Source organism: Rhinopithecus roxellana, chromosome 2, assembly GCF_007565055.1.
Source record: "Rhinopithecus roxellana isolate Shanxi Qingling chromosome 2, ASM756505v1, whole genome shotgun sequence".
Lineage (NCBI taxonomy): Eukaryota > Metazoa > Chordata > Mammalia > Primates > Cercopithecidae > Rhinopithecus > Rhinopithecus roxellana.
The window spans coordinates 76,448,318-76,463,412 of NC_044550.1; the positions used below are offsets into that span (position 1 = coordinate 76,448,318).

General features: G+C 39.5%; 1 protein-coding gene across 3 annotated transcripts in view; it reads right to left on the reverse strand.

Annotated features, from left to right (window-relative positions):
- Positions 1-15,095, reverse strand: part of SETD7 (SET domain containing 7, histone lysine methyltransferase) — a 62,280-nt gene that overhangs the window by 30,312 nt on the left and 16,873 nt on the right. For all 3 annotated transcript variants that reach the window (XM_010353472.2, XM_010353471.2, XM_030917173.1), the window contains exons 3-4: positions 8,292-8,493; positions 3,822-4,011 (exon numbers count right to left, since the gene is read on the reverse strand). In XM_010353472.2, coding sequence (XP_010351774.1) covers positions 3,822-4,011; positions 8,292-8,493 — 392 coding nt within the window. The remainder of the gene's footprint in view (positions 1-3,821; positions 4,012-8,291; positions 8,494-15,095) is intronic.

Below are 15,095 nucleotides of genomic sequence, written 5' to 3' on the forward strand. Positions count from 1 at the left end.
TAGGAATTAGCCGAGGAAAGCCGTTACTAAGTGGAGGAGGGCTGACCAGGTAAGAAGAAATTCCAGCCAGTGGCATAGGTGAGAAACTCCACAGGAAGTAAGTAGAGAACTAGAAGTAGTTTGTGGTTACAAAAGCACACAGAGAAAAGGAGAAGCTGGTGAGGCGACAGGCCAAGGAGTGTTTTATGTGAGATATTTGCATTAATTTCTCTCCTTCCCTAATCATTGGACCCTACAGTCACATAACCCTGTACCCCCTAACCCACTGGCTAGTCAACAGGTCAATAATTATAACTGAAAGGGGCAGAGGAGAAACACAAACATGGCAGAACATTAGACTAAAGATCTGTTCATGGGATCTTCAGAGTGCCAGAGCAGCCATGGTTCCTGGCCCTTCTGAGGCTCAAACTATTCAACATTTCAAAATACCTGAGGTCTGCAGGAATCCTGCTGTTAAATCCCCCCTTTCTTTTTTGCCTTAAGTTAATTTGAAGTGAATGTTTATTTGCAACCAGAAGGTTTTTTTTGTTTTGTTTTTTGTTTTTTTTTTTTTGAGACAGAATCTCTCTGTGTCACCCAGGCTGGAGTGCAGGGGTGCTATCTTGGCTCTCTGCAACCTCCACTTCCTGGGTTCAAGCGGTTTGTGCGCCTCAGCCTCCCGAGTAGCTGGGACTACAGGCATGCACCACCACACCCAGCTAAAGCAACCAGAAATTCTAAAATAATAATAATTCCCTTGAGAATTCTCACTCTCAACATTTTTTTTTTTTTTTTAAGACAGGGTCTCACTCCTGTTGCCCAGGCTGGAGTGCAGTGCACTCAGCTCACTCCAGCCTTGACTTCCTGAGCTCAGGTGATCCTCCCACCTCTGTCTCCCAAGTAGCTGAGATTACGGGCACATGCCACCATGCCCAGCTAATATATATATATATATATATATATATTTTTTTTTTTTTTAGTAGAGACAGGATCTTACCATGCTGCCCAGGCTGATCTTGAACTTCTGGGCTCAAATGATCCATCCGGCTCAGCCTCCCAAAGTGCTAGGATTACAGCTGTGAGCCACCAGGCCCGGCCTACTGTTTCTTATTTATAGCAAGAAGAATGTAATAACAACAACTTTCATTGCAGTGTTTTATGGTAGGTGCTAATATCCACATTTGGTAATGAGGAAACAGGTTCTGGAAAAATAAATAACTTGCCCAAGGATAATATAGTAAATGTTAGAGCTAGGTCTCAGATTAAGTGATTCTTAAATTCAGGCACTTGCCACTACAAATGCTGCTACTTCTGAAGTTTTAAAATTGGCATCACCAATTGGGATCCTCCCTTGTTTCAAGTCTCCTCATTTCTAAATATTATAACAGTGTCTCCTTTCAGAACATAGATCAAGGGCATAGATATCAGAGTTTGTAGTTCAAAGATTACTACTTCCTTTTTTTTTAAATAAACTTTTCATTTTGGAGTAATTTCAAATACATGACATGCATCACTTAATGAAGGGGATATGTTCTGAGAAATGTGTCGTGAGGCGAGTTGGTCATTATGCAAACATCAGAGAGTGTACTCATACAAACCTAGATGGTATAGCCAACTACAAACCTAAGCTATTAATAAATGCTACAGCCTATTGCTCCTAGGCTCCAAACCTGTAAAGCGTGTTACTATAGGGAATACCGTAGACAACAGTAACCTAATGGGAAGGATTTGTGTATCTAAACATATCTATATATAGAAAAGATGCAGTAAAAATATAGTATAATCTTAGCTGAGTGCAGTAGTTTATGCCTGTAATACCAGCACTGTGAGAGTCTGAGGCAGGAAGATTGCTTGAGGCCAGGATTTTGAGACCAGCCTGAGCAATACAGCAATACCCTGTTTCTACAAAAAAATTAAAAATATTTAGCTGGGCATTGTGGTGCATGCCTGTAGTCTTCGCTACTGCGGAGGCTGAGGCAGGAGAATTGCTTGAGCCCAGGAGCCCAAGGCTGCAGTGGGCTATGATAACACCAGTCCACTCCAGTCTGGGCAACAGAGTGAAATCCTGTTCCTTAAAAAACAAAATGAAAATAAAAACAAAAATATGGCATAATCTTATGGTACCACAGTTATTATGGGCCCATGACTGTATACAGAAAAGTTGCAAAGAAAGCACAGAGCATCCTCACTGTTCCTCCTAATGTTAACTTCTTACAGTGCATGGTACATTTGTCAAAATTAAGAAACCAACACAGATACATTACTATGTACTAAACTCTAGACTTTATTTAGATTTCACCAGTTTTTCCACTAACGTCCTTTTTCTCTTCCAGGATCCAATCCAGAATCCCACATTGCATTTAGACTGTCTCCATTTTTAACTTAAAAAAACAAAAAAGACATTTAAAGCAACCCAAATTGGACCTAAATATAAATGCTAAATTTTTCACTTTTGGACAAGCTTCCTTTGGAGATTCTTCTTTAGATCCCAAATAACTAAATACTATTTAAGCCTATTAATGCCTAGATTTATTGTCTTTTCTATTTTTTTCTCCCTATAACCAAACCTGGAGCAGAAATACATGCATATATTATTTTCAAGGAATCAGACCAATTCAATAGCTTTCTTAAGCTGTGCCACTCAAAATGCAAAATCTTGATTTTTCTTTGTATATTTTCCAGATTTTCTTTTTTTTTGAGATGGAGTCTCGCTCTGTCACCCGGGCTGGAGTGCAGTGGCCGGATCTCAGCTCACTGCAAGCTCCGCCTCCCGGGTTTACGCCATTCTCCTGCCTCAGCCTCCCGAGTAGCTGGGACTACAGGCGCCCGCCACCTCGCCTGGCTAGTTTTTTGTATTTTTTAGTAGAGACGGGGTTTCACCGTGTTAGCCAGGATGGTCTCGATCTCCTGACCTTGTGATTTGCCCGTCTCGGCCTCCCAAAGTGCTGGGATTACAGGCTTGAGCCACCGCGCCCAGCCCAGATTTTCTACACTTAGTAATTTTATGCTCAGAAAAAATGTTTAGTGTGACATGTGTACTTCTAAAAGGAAAAAAATACTTTTTTCAAATACGGATTCCACTGGGTTCACTCATACACTGTGCTCCATGCAAGATGTCGGGCTCGAGATGCCAATATGCATTTATGTTTTCCAGTCACAGCTCAGGCTCAATCAACTTTACAGTTTAGAGATCTACTTGATTTGGTTCTTCATTATCATAGTGCAGTTTTTTGGAGAGATAACCATTTGAAATCAATTGAATTACTGCTGTCATTTCTTTATTCCCTCACTATATGAGAATTACATACCTAGGCCCTTTGTCACATGACTTTTCAGTATCTCCCACTAATGTGCATGGTGTAATTTCCCTGTCTCACTGATGTCTGGCTTGGCCATGTGACTTGCTTTGACCAGTGAAAAGTGGGTGAAAGTGCCACCATGTCAGTTCCAAGGTGAGGTTTCAAAAGGCATCACAGGTATCTGCTTATGCTCTGACACTTCTGTGATCCGCTGTGGGAAAATTTGGCCCCACATTGCCATCGTCCCTTCAGATTAGGCCCCAGAATGAAGACAGAGAGCTGACTCAAACCTGACCAGAAGCCTCAAGTCTGGCCTGGCCCCCTAAGCCCAGCCTCAGTCAGCTGGAGTACAGCTGCTCGGCAGAGCTGTGGTTGCTGTTGTAAACCACTAGGGAGGTGCAGTGTCTGTTATACAACAAAACCTGACTAATGCATGATTAAAGAGAACTACACAGAAAGGAAAAGAAAAGAAGCTTCTCTCAAATCAGCCCTAACAACCTGCTTTGGAATTGGAGCAACTCATCTGAAGCAGATTCAACTTACTTCCAGGCATCAGCTCAAAGTGAGGCCTCCCTTCTTCAGTGGACATAAGGGTGGCCAGTTTGCCTTCTATCATCTCTCCATCAATAAATTTCCCATACAGTGCGGTCCTCTCATCAGGGTACACATAGGCTATCTTCTCTCCAGTCATCTCCCCATCTTCATTTACTTCTCCTACAAGGCTTCCTCCATCCTGATGGGAGAAACCAAAAACCAGAAAATATTATATATAGTATGTCTAGGACACGAGTTCCAAGAAATTCCTCTTCTGCACTTTCATTATTAATATAGCACCAGTAGGGATAATAACAGTTTAGGAACCCAGAGCTTTGCACCTGGGTAAGAAAAGCATGATGCATAGCTCCTCATCCAGCTCCATATAAATATACTGCTAGAAAGTCATATGCATATGGGGCATGTATGCCTGATTTTGAGAGTGGTAGACTCCGTTGCAGTTTGTAATCTGGGACAAGTTACTGATACTCTATCCTGGTTTGCTATCTAAGAAACAAATAATGTTTCTTTGATATTTGTAACATCAATTACCAACATTTAAAGGAAATGTAACTAAGTGTTATTTTTGGCCAAAATCAAATATGATGATGATCTTTAGCAAGACACTCCTACCCACTATTCATATGATCTCCCTTCTCAATGTTAAATTTTGGATTTCTAGTGTGTTAGGAAAATCTTCAGTTCAAATGTACTTAAGAATTAATTTAGTGTACATGAGTAAAGAGAGCTGTCTGCTCGTTTTCAGCAACAAACAAAAGGATGCCTGGACACTGCCTTTCTGAGACTCCTATACCATCATCTTTTTTGGAATTAGAAGGAAAAGTGAAAAAAGATCAACTAAATCCCACTCCCATCTCAATTCTTTCTTCCCACTTGATTTCCTGCTCCCTCTCACCTCCTTTCAGCAGAGAAGCCCACTTAGCTTCGTGCTTAACTCTTTCATTTATTTCATTCCTAAGGGTCATTGAGTACTTTAGGGCAGAGGCTATCATATAATTCTGTATCTTGATAAGTAGTAGGGACACAGTAGGTGATTCATAAATGCTTTTAAATTGAACTGGGTTACCAAAAAGTAATGAATAATTTAAGGTAGGATGCCAGAGATGTTTCTTTCCTTCTTTTTTTTTTTTTCCATCCAGAAGGTCCTCATGGTATAACTTTGAAAATGTAAGACCTTTGTGAGTTTGATATAACAATAGTAATGCCATGACCTCTTTTAAAAGCATGGTTAATTTCTCCAACTTGAGGATCTAGGAACAGCTAGCTACTCAAAGTCAGTGATGTAGGATGACTTTTGAGTGATCCCAAATGCTGCCTTTTTTTTTTTTTTTTTTGCCTTCTAGGAAAAGAGCTGTAAATTAGAAAATGAATCGTGGCACTTACATAGAAAGAAAAATACTTAGAAGCATTTTAAATGGATAGAAAGTGCACTAGGGATAGTCATTGCTCTTTCTTCTCTTCAAGTTAATTCTTAATAATTGAGAATACATGGAGATGATACTTTCTGCAATGTCTGCCTTCAGGCTTTTAGTGACGATTATTCAATGGAAGGGTATAAGAGCATTTGTGCTTCTTATACTCCATGCCTAACATAAGCCACCATTACTATTTATTTAAAACAGAAGTCTGTCTTTCCAGGGTCTCACACCTTTCCCCTTAAATGTGTTTTATTTAATTTAATTAATTAATTAATTTATTTATTTATTTTGAGATGGAGTCTTGCTCTGTCGCCCAGGCTGGAGTACAGTGGCACAATCTTGGCTCACTGCAAGCTCCGCCTCCCGGGTTCACGCCATTCTCCTGCCTCAGCCTCCCGAGTAGCTGGGACTACAGGCGCCCGCCACCACGCCCGGCTAATTTTTTTGTATTTTTAGTAGAGATGGGGTTTCACCGTGTTAGTCAGGGTGGTCTTGATCTCCCGACCTCGGGATCCACCCGCCTCGGTCTCCCAAAGTGCTGGGATTACAGGCGTGAGCCACCGCGCCCGGCCCCTTAAATGTTTAAATTTCTGGTTTCAGAGGGAGTGAATTTATTTGTCCAGAATGATAAAGTAGAAATTCTTCTTTCATTTCCAAAAGGAGTTATACATTTTTAATTAAACACCTCATATGAAAAACTTTTTCAAGGTACAGTTTTGAAAGAAATACACTGTTCTTAGAGTGAGCTGACAAATACGGACTGTAGAGAAAATCATCATATTTTTCTCCCCTTGTTCCTACTTTGGCCTGTTACAAAAATTTCCTCCTCTGCTGTATCAGGTATCAGGGAGTGTGGGGGAAGAAAAGGCTGCTTTTCTCCTCTGCTCACTGGCTCCTCCTCGTCAGGGGAGAAATCGTTCATTTGACTGGTGAGCAGCCAGGGTCTGACACCTACTGACACCCATTTCTCTACTGGGTGGGGGTTAAGAGGACAAAGGCTGCTTTTTTGCTCACCAGTGCTCCTTCCTATGGCAGAGTCTTTGAGATTTAATAAGATAATTAAGGCTAAAGGTTAACATGTAGCTATACTATATATTTGGTTTTCAAAATGCAACCACATTGAGCGAGCCCAATTCATTCACCAATCTTGGCACATCTTTGATCCCATCTAGGGACTTTAACTGACAATGTCACAAGTAAAATGACAGGTAGTAGGAGAATCTGGTAATCCAACACTTTGCCTCTTTCCCATACTCATCTCTATGTAGAGAGTTCCACTTCTCCTGACTTCAAGATGTACTGTCACATCAGCAGTGCCCCAGCACTGGGCAGCAAGATGCATACCCTGGCTACTCACGAGGCCAGGTTTCAGTCCTCCTACACTAGGCAGCACCTCCACCACTTCTGATCTTTCTGCTTCTCTTCTCCTAAGCAGTACATGTTACAACTTTTGATCTATCACAGATCCTACCAAGAGGATATTTAAATGCTTTAGCAATTCTTAGAAAATGTTTTACAACATTATTTTCTTATGCCCTATGTCCTAGATTATAACTTATTTTTTAAGAACAATAATGTATAAGTGGATTTAGCTGGGATTACTTTTATTATCTATGTAACTAATCATTTCTTTGTAGTAGAACTTTTTAGTCATAAGGTTTCAGAGTAAAAAATGTATTTTCAGCTGGGCGTGGTGGCTCACGCCTGTAATCCTAGCACTTTGGGAGGCCGAGGCAAGGAAATCACCCGAGGTCAGGAGTTTGAGACTAGTGCCTGGCCAACATGGTGAAATCCCATCTTTACTAAAAATACAAAAAATTAGCTGGGCGTGGTGGCATGTGCCTGTAATCCCAGCTACTTGGGAGGCTGAGGCAGGAGAATCACTTGAACCCAGGAGGCGGAGGTTGCAGTAAGCTGAGATGGCACCACTGCACTCCAGCCTGGGCAACAGAGTGAGACTCTGTCTCAAAACAAAAAAAGTATTTTGACTTAAGTTACGAACAAAATAAAATATTAAGTAAAATATTTTCTGGCCAGGTGTGGTGGCTCATGCCTATAATTTCAGCATTTCAGGAGGCCAAGGCAGGTAGATTGCTTGAGCCCAGGAGTTCGAGACTAGCCTGGGCAATATGGAGAAACCCTGTCCCTAAAAAAAAACACAAAAATATTAGCCAGATGTGGTGGCACATGCCTGTAATCCCAGCTACTCAGGAGGCTGAGGTGGGAAGATGGCTTGAGTCTGGGAGGTGGAGGTTGTAGTGAGCCAAGATTGTGCCACTGCACTCCAGCCTGGGCAACAGAGCAAGACTCTGTCTCAATAAATAAAAAATAAAATAAAATAAAAATAGTGTTTTCTAAGGTCTATTTTCTGAAACATTTTCTGGAAATTCACTAACAACAGATGGGACATTTGAAATGCAAACAGAAATTTGAGCATTAATTTCCAACCATGGGTTCTGCCATATCTTTTTACTTTAATAGACTCCAGCAATATCATAAAATGCTATCAAATACTCAAAGATGAGTTATTTTTAATCACCTTAATTTAAACAATATAAACCATAAAATACCTTAAAAAGTAGTTAGTGGAATTGTAAAATCAAGTAACAACAGTGCAGTAAGCTCTCCCACATTAAAAATTGCTAGACTGGTTTTTACATACGAGAAATAGGGAATAAAACTAATAGTAACAATAAAATTTTCCACCATCTCCCTCTGTGTGCCAAAAGAATTAAAAGCAATGTATTTTGCCTTTATTAGTGATACAATAAAACCAATTTGTCCCAATTTGTTTTAATCATGATTAATTACTCCTTTCCAAATCAATGCTGAAAAATAATTAATAATGGATTCAAGGGCCAACAATCTAAGCCAATAGTGAGTAACAGTGAGAGGCCATGCCTCATAAACTCTTGGCGTCAGCGATGGTGACTCTCAGGTTTCACAGCTCCCAAGTTCTAACACAGAATACATTTTACTCTTCATTGTGAAGAGACACAATATGTTACTTTCCAGCAGAGTGAAGAGTCACACGGCTTACTGGGTAATATATCCAGCACACTCCATGCCGAATGTTATCTTTATACTGCCCCTTGAAGATCAGTCTCCCATCTGTGTCGTATTCCTGGGCTGGACCGTTCAGCTCTCCGTCTACATACGTGCCCTGGAGAACTCCCCCATCTTCATAAGTGTAAACTCCCTGGCCCTGCAAGGCATCATCCACATAATAACCCTCCAGGGTGCTGTGAGGAAAGAAAAAACAAAAAGGAATAGTCAGACCATGACTCGACTCCCTTAGAAGAAAGGATCATATCCAAGGAACTGCATGCCCAGTTGTGTCAGCCCTGACATGGATTCAGTGCAGCCTCCTAAATTATCATCGACTGCTAGGAAAAGATGCTTCAGGGACATGGGTAAGACTGAGAAGAAAGATGGAGATTTAATACCTAATCTCACAGTTCCCGGGAATCCTTTTACTCTGCTGGAGAAAACAGAGAAGAAAAAAGCTACTGACGGAAACTAAGAACAAGTTCACTTGAATATGTTTCCAGGCAATAGAAATTCTGGTGTTACCTGTTCCACACACAAACCATTCATGTCTAATTTCCCTCAAGAGTGCTCCAGAATTCACTGGTAGTTCTCAAGGGTCTTTCAGATGGCTTGTATACAGTAATCTCTAATGATACAAATGTGGCTTAAAGTGTGTGAATGTCTAAATATTTGTTTCAAGTCACTAAAGTATTATTTATCAGTGATAGCCATAATTGGTAGTGATACAATACTTCCATCTCCTTGGAAGACATATGGGGATTTATTTAAGTATATCTATGTATGTATGTATATCTATGTATGTACATGTGTATGTGTGTGTGTATACATATACATACATCCATAATTATGGCCAGCAGGGGCAAGTAAGGAAGACTGCAGGCTCCACCCTGCTAATATCCTGATAGTTTGAGACCCATGGTCCTACACAAGAAGAAAGCTCACAGGGGTGCTCATGGTGACTTTACCAGTACTTCTCCATCTCTCTCCTTGTAATACACATTTGCAAGTTCAAGAACATGTTTTCATTCTTTGCCTCTGAAAGGTCCTATGAAATGAAACTAACTTTACCCAAAATTCCCTTTAAGTACTAAAATTTGGAATAAGGAAAGACCAATCAAATTATCTTTAAAATTTAAAATGTAAGAAAATTTTGAAACAAAGACAGCTTGTTTATTTTAACACAGGCAGGTAGCATTTATTCATTAATTCAACTAGTAAATTTTTTTTTTTTTTTTTTTTTTTGACACAGAATCTTGCTCTATCGCCCAGGCTGGTGTGCAGTGGCATGATCAAGGCTCACTGCAACCTTGAGCTCCTGGGGCTCAAGCCATCCTCCCACCTCAGCCTCCCAAGTAGCTGGGACCACAGGTATGTGCCACCACACCTGGCTAATTTTTGCATTTTTTGTAGAGATGAAGTTTTGTCATGTTACGTAGGCTGGTCTTGAACTCCTGGGCTCAAGGGATCCACCTACCTCGGCCTCCCAGCCACAACTAGTCAACATCTATAGTATGCCTTCTCAGTAGCAAGCATTGTGTGAGGCTCTAGAGGAGATAAGGAACAAAACAAACACAATGGTATAGGAGAGACTGGCAAGACACACTGTGAACTGGAGCAGATGGGATGCAAAGAGGGCCATGAGGACTTAAGTGGCTGCACCTGACTCTGCCTGGCAAAGTCTTGACTTATTTCAATAAATAACTGAGAATGATCTATAATTATTAAATGAAAAGCACATTCTAAACAATGATAGCTTCTGGTTAAAAGGTACTTACACTATTTGTAATCTCCCAAGGAGATAAATAGTTTTCTTTCAGTTTTATTTGTACTATCAATGACAAATAGGCTTCCTAAATTCATGAAGAGAATAAAGTGCACTTTAGCATAGCTTTTGCATAAATAATCAAAATTCTAAAACAGTGAGGTTGGAAGTAATGAGATTCAACTGTCATTAGACTCCCACAATAAAAAAAAAATCCTTGGTGAAGGGTACTAATCAAGTGACATAATGATGTAATTTATGTAGTGCAAGAAACTATTTATTCATTTATCTTCATTTTTAGGATTGCCAGTTATGATACAGGATTCCCAGCTAAGTCTGAATTTCAGATAAACAACAAATAATTTTTTAGTTTACGTATGTTCCAAACAGTGAATAGGACATAATTATACTTACATTTTTTTGTTAAGCAAATTCCAATTTAACTGGGTGTCCTGGATTTAACTAGATTTTTATTTGCTCATCCTGGCAACCCTATTGACTTTGGATTCTCAGCAGTATTCAAAATGTTCCTGTGTGAGTTTGGGTAGAATTACTTCCTGACAGACTAGTCTGCCAATATTTCTCAGGGTTATGATCAAATCTACAAGACATAAGTCTTGCAAATCAGACAAAAAATAATATGGACTTGCAGACATTTCCCCCAACTGTATTCAGTGGCTTGTCCTAACCTCCATTACCCGTGGAGCCCATCTTCATGTATCTATCAGAGTAAGAAGAACAAACTGCTATTTCCCTCTTAGCCCAACTGACTCAAGGTACACAAATGCAAATTCTTAAGGCATTGGAAAGCAAATCTTACTGCGTTATTTTTTCAGCCATCTGCCTGAGGCCATAGCTTAGCTTTCTTGGCAACTTTTAATAGTAACTTGGATGAAATCTGATGACAAAAGGGGGCACATTAAACACATAAACTGGGTTCTCCAGGGTAAAAAAAAGTGATGTCTTTAAAATCCTCTGTCGTTGAGGAAATAAAATATACGTTTCTTAGACTGGCATTCAAGGCACTGCCTTTCTCTCTAACTGTTCTTTCCAGAGGAGGCTGGCAAACTATGGCCTGCTGACTGTTTTTGTAAATAAAGTTTACTGGAACAAAGCCATGCATATTCCTTTCTACATCGTCTATGGCTGCTTTCATACTACAACAGCAGTGTTGAATTGCTGCAGCAGAGACCGTATGTGGCCTACAGAGCCTCGATTTTACTCTCACCACATACAGAAAAAGTTTGCTTATCCCTGCTCTAAAAAGCTCTGCTCATATTGAAAGTTTACTCACTGACCTTTATATAGCTTAGCTTCCACACTATATTTTTCTTTGCTTTCCATAAAACATATGTAAGGAAACTTTTAAAATCCTTAAGGACAGCCAGGGGGAAAAAGAAGTTATGACTTTTTTTTCTTTTCTTTTTTCTTCATTGAAAACAAAAATAATCGTGGGCTAATAATGACTATTCTGAAATTTCTGGCATTTTTCTATCAAAAAAGAAAGAAGCCACTGGGTGCAGTGGCTCACGCCTGTAATCCCAGCACTTTGGGAAGCCGAGGCAGGTGGATTGCTTGAGGCCAGGAGTTTAAGACTAGCCTGGCCAACATGGTGAAACCCCAGCTCTACTAAAAATACAAAAATTAGCCAGGGGTGGTAGCACATGCTTGTAATCCCAGCTACTCAGAAGGGTGAGGCACAAGAATCATTTGAACCCAGGAGGGAGAGGTTGCAGTGAGCAGAGATCGTGCCACTTCACTCCAGCCTGGGTAACAGCGAGAATCTGTTTCAAAAAAAAAAAATAGACCAGGCATGGTGGTTCATGCCTGTAATCCTGGCCCTTTGGAGGCCAAGGCAGGAGGATCACCTGAGGTCAGGAGTTTGAAACTAGCCTGGCCAACATGGTGAAACCCCCCTCTACTAAAAATACAAAAATTAGCTGGGCATGGTGGCAGGCACCTGTAATCCCAGCTACTCGAAAGGCTGAGGCATGAGAATTGCTTGAGCCTAGGAAGCAGAGGTTGCAGTGAACCGAGATTGTGCCACTGCATTCTAACCTGGGCAACAGAGGGAGACTTCATCTGAAAAAAAAAAAAAAAAAAAAGAAAGAAAGAAAAGAAAAAGAAAAAAGAAAGAAAAAGAAAGAAGCCGTGGGAAAATGACATTATTTTGTATCCATTAAAATGTTAATATCTGGTCATATTTGAAAAGTGGGTACATAGAAATAGCCTTCTAATGTTTCTTGGTGAAACTGGATTGAGAGCTGGGTTTCAGAGCAAGTCTGCTGGTCACTGTCTTAAACAGAGCCTACTCATCATCCGCAGGGAGCCTCATTTTCCTACAAAGTAAATCTATCCTGATCTTGGCAGCCCCGCCGTGCACATTACTCATCGGAGCCTAGGCATTACTATTACAGAACACTCCATGTCTTTATTGATGTTAAATTTACGTGTCCTATTTCTCTAACTAGATTGTAAGCCCTTTATGGGAACAAATTAGGAAATATGCATCCACATATCCCTCTCCTAACATATAAACTTTATATTGATAATTCCTAAGCAAAAGAATAGAAATGGAAAGCAGGATCATTTTGCATTGAGAAGAGAAGATTGAGAAGGAACATAACAGTGTTATTCAAGTGCAGGGAGCATTCTTTATATCAATTCAATATGCCTATAGGCTGTACATGAGCAAAGTTTCTTAAACTTCCCATGCCTCATTTCTTCATTTGTAAACTGGACTACTCAGAGCATTGTTATAAGGGTTAAATGGGTTAATACATATCAAATGCTTAGAATATGGTCTGGCACATAGTGATTGCTTAAATAAAGAACAGCTATTATTATTAAACATGTATATTCATGTATATGATGGCAAGCTTCCTGCTAAAAAACTGGGTTTAAAAAGCATCATCAAAGAAACAGTTATGAAACACTGAAATAGATAAATTTATAAAACTGCGTTAAATCTATTTTTAAAGAACAAGCAAGAAAAATTCCTATCTGCAATAATTTATGAGTGAACCAATTGACTGGAAGAAAATAAGTGCCTCTAAAAAAAAGCAATATGTGTTCACTGTAAAACAAACACATAAAAAGCAACTCAAGCAGTACTAAGATGCAGAAAGTAGAAATTTTCAGTCCTCTTGCCCAATTTCACATATAATATTTAAGACTTTTTTCATTTCTTTTTTTAAGATGAAGTCTCGCTCTGTTGCCTAGGCTGGAATACAGTGGTACGATCTTGGCTCACTGCAATCTCTGCCTCCTGGGTTCAAGCAATTCTCTTGCCTCAGCCTCCTGAGTAGCTGGATCACAGGTGTGTGCCACCACACCTGGTTAATTTTTGCATTTTTAGTAGAGATGGGTTTTCACCATGTTGACTAAGCTGGTCTTGAACTCCTGACCTCAAATGATCCACCCGACTTAGCCTCCCAAAGTGCTGGGATTACAGGCACGAGCCACCACACCTGGCCACTCTCCTCATTTCTATACCATGCATTTTCCTACCTTTTGTTTTTGTTATTTTAATAAAAATGGGATCATACTATACAGAATGTTCTTAACGTGCTTAACTTATATTTAAAGTTCCTTTCAACATCTTGGCAGATTCTTTAGCATGTTGAGAAATTACAAAAATAGTCTTGCAATTGTTTGATTTTTCTGGTACCATCATCTGAATCAAACAACTGGAAAATGTTGAGGAAATTAAAACATAAATTTTAATTAAATTTCTTTTTCTGCACATAGACTAATTTTGCCTGTTTTATCCAACCTCTTGTACTTAGGAGTTAAATTTTGAGGAATCAGTTAAATTAAGAAATCTGACTTACAAAGAAATGGAGAAATTCTATAGTTGTTTTCCTAGACTTACATAGCTGTATTTTATTCAGATATTGCTGTATTTTCATTAAATATTCCTGTTAGTATGTGAATACAGAAAACTGTTCTTGGAGATTTAACAGTGTTGGCTTTTCTTCATGGTTCTGGGGTCTAGAAGGTTTTGGACTTTCCGCCTCCTGGGGCCTAAATTCTGTTCCCTTCCTTCCATTGTGTTCCCTTCCTTTTGTCAGCCCTAGCAATACAATAACCGAGAGGAAATTTAAAAAATGAATCATCACTCCTTAAACTTCCATCTCTAACCAAACTGAATTGTGACCCTTAGTATGAAAACATTATTTTAGGAATTATTTTATATAACAATATATATTATCTTTTGAAACACTGCAAACTAAGCGAAGAGCAGCAACAGGAGATCCAACCCATCTGCTAGAACAATTTCCAGTCAGAAACTTCAACTTCTTCCCAGGTGTTGCAGCAAGCCTGATGGAGAACTCTAATGCTTCCATATAATATAATGTACTGGCTATCTTTGAAGGTTTTCTTTTTTTTTAATCCTTTAAGAGAAGATGTATGAGTCTACTATTATAAAGCCTCAAAATAACAGTAAAATATTTGAAGAGTAATGAAATTTAGTTTTGCTTTCTAAAAGCAAACCTAAAGAAAACTTTCTGCTGCAGACTAAATGTTTGTGTCTCCCCAAATTCCTGTGTTGAACTCCTAACACCCAATATAATGGTATTAAGAGGTAGGGCCTTTGGGAGGTGATTTGGTCCCAAGGGAAGAGCCGTCTTGAATGGGATTAATGTCCTTATAAAAAGACATCAGAAAGCTTGTTTTCTCTCCCTTTACTCTCCACCATGTGAGGATATCATGAGAAGATGGACATCTGCAAACCAGGAAGTAGGCCCTCGACAGACACAAAGTGTAGGTGCCCTGATCTTGGCCTTGGGAAGTCCAGAACTGTGAAAGTCCAGCCTCCAGAACTGTGAGAAATAAATTTCTGTTGTCTAAGCCACCCAGTCTATGGAATTTGTTATAGCAGCCCAAACTAAGACGCTCTCCTAATAATTATTAATAATAACAGTAACAACAACAATGATAAAGTGTCCTACACTTTAAGGGTCTTTACAGGTTTTCTCATTCAATCACAACAATCCTGAAAAGCAGCTATAATTATCTCCATTTTGC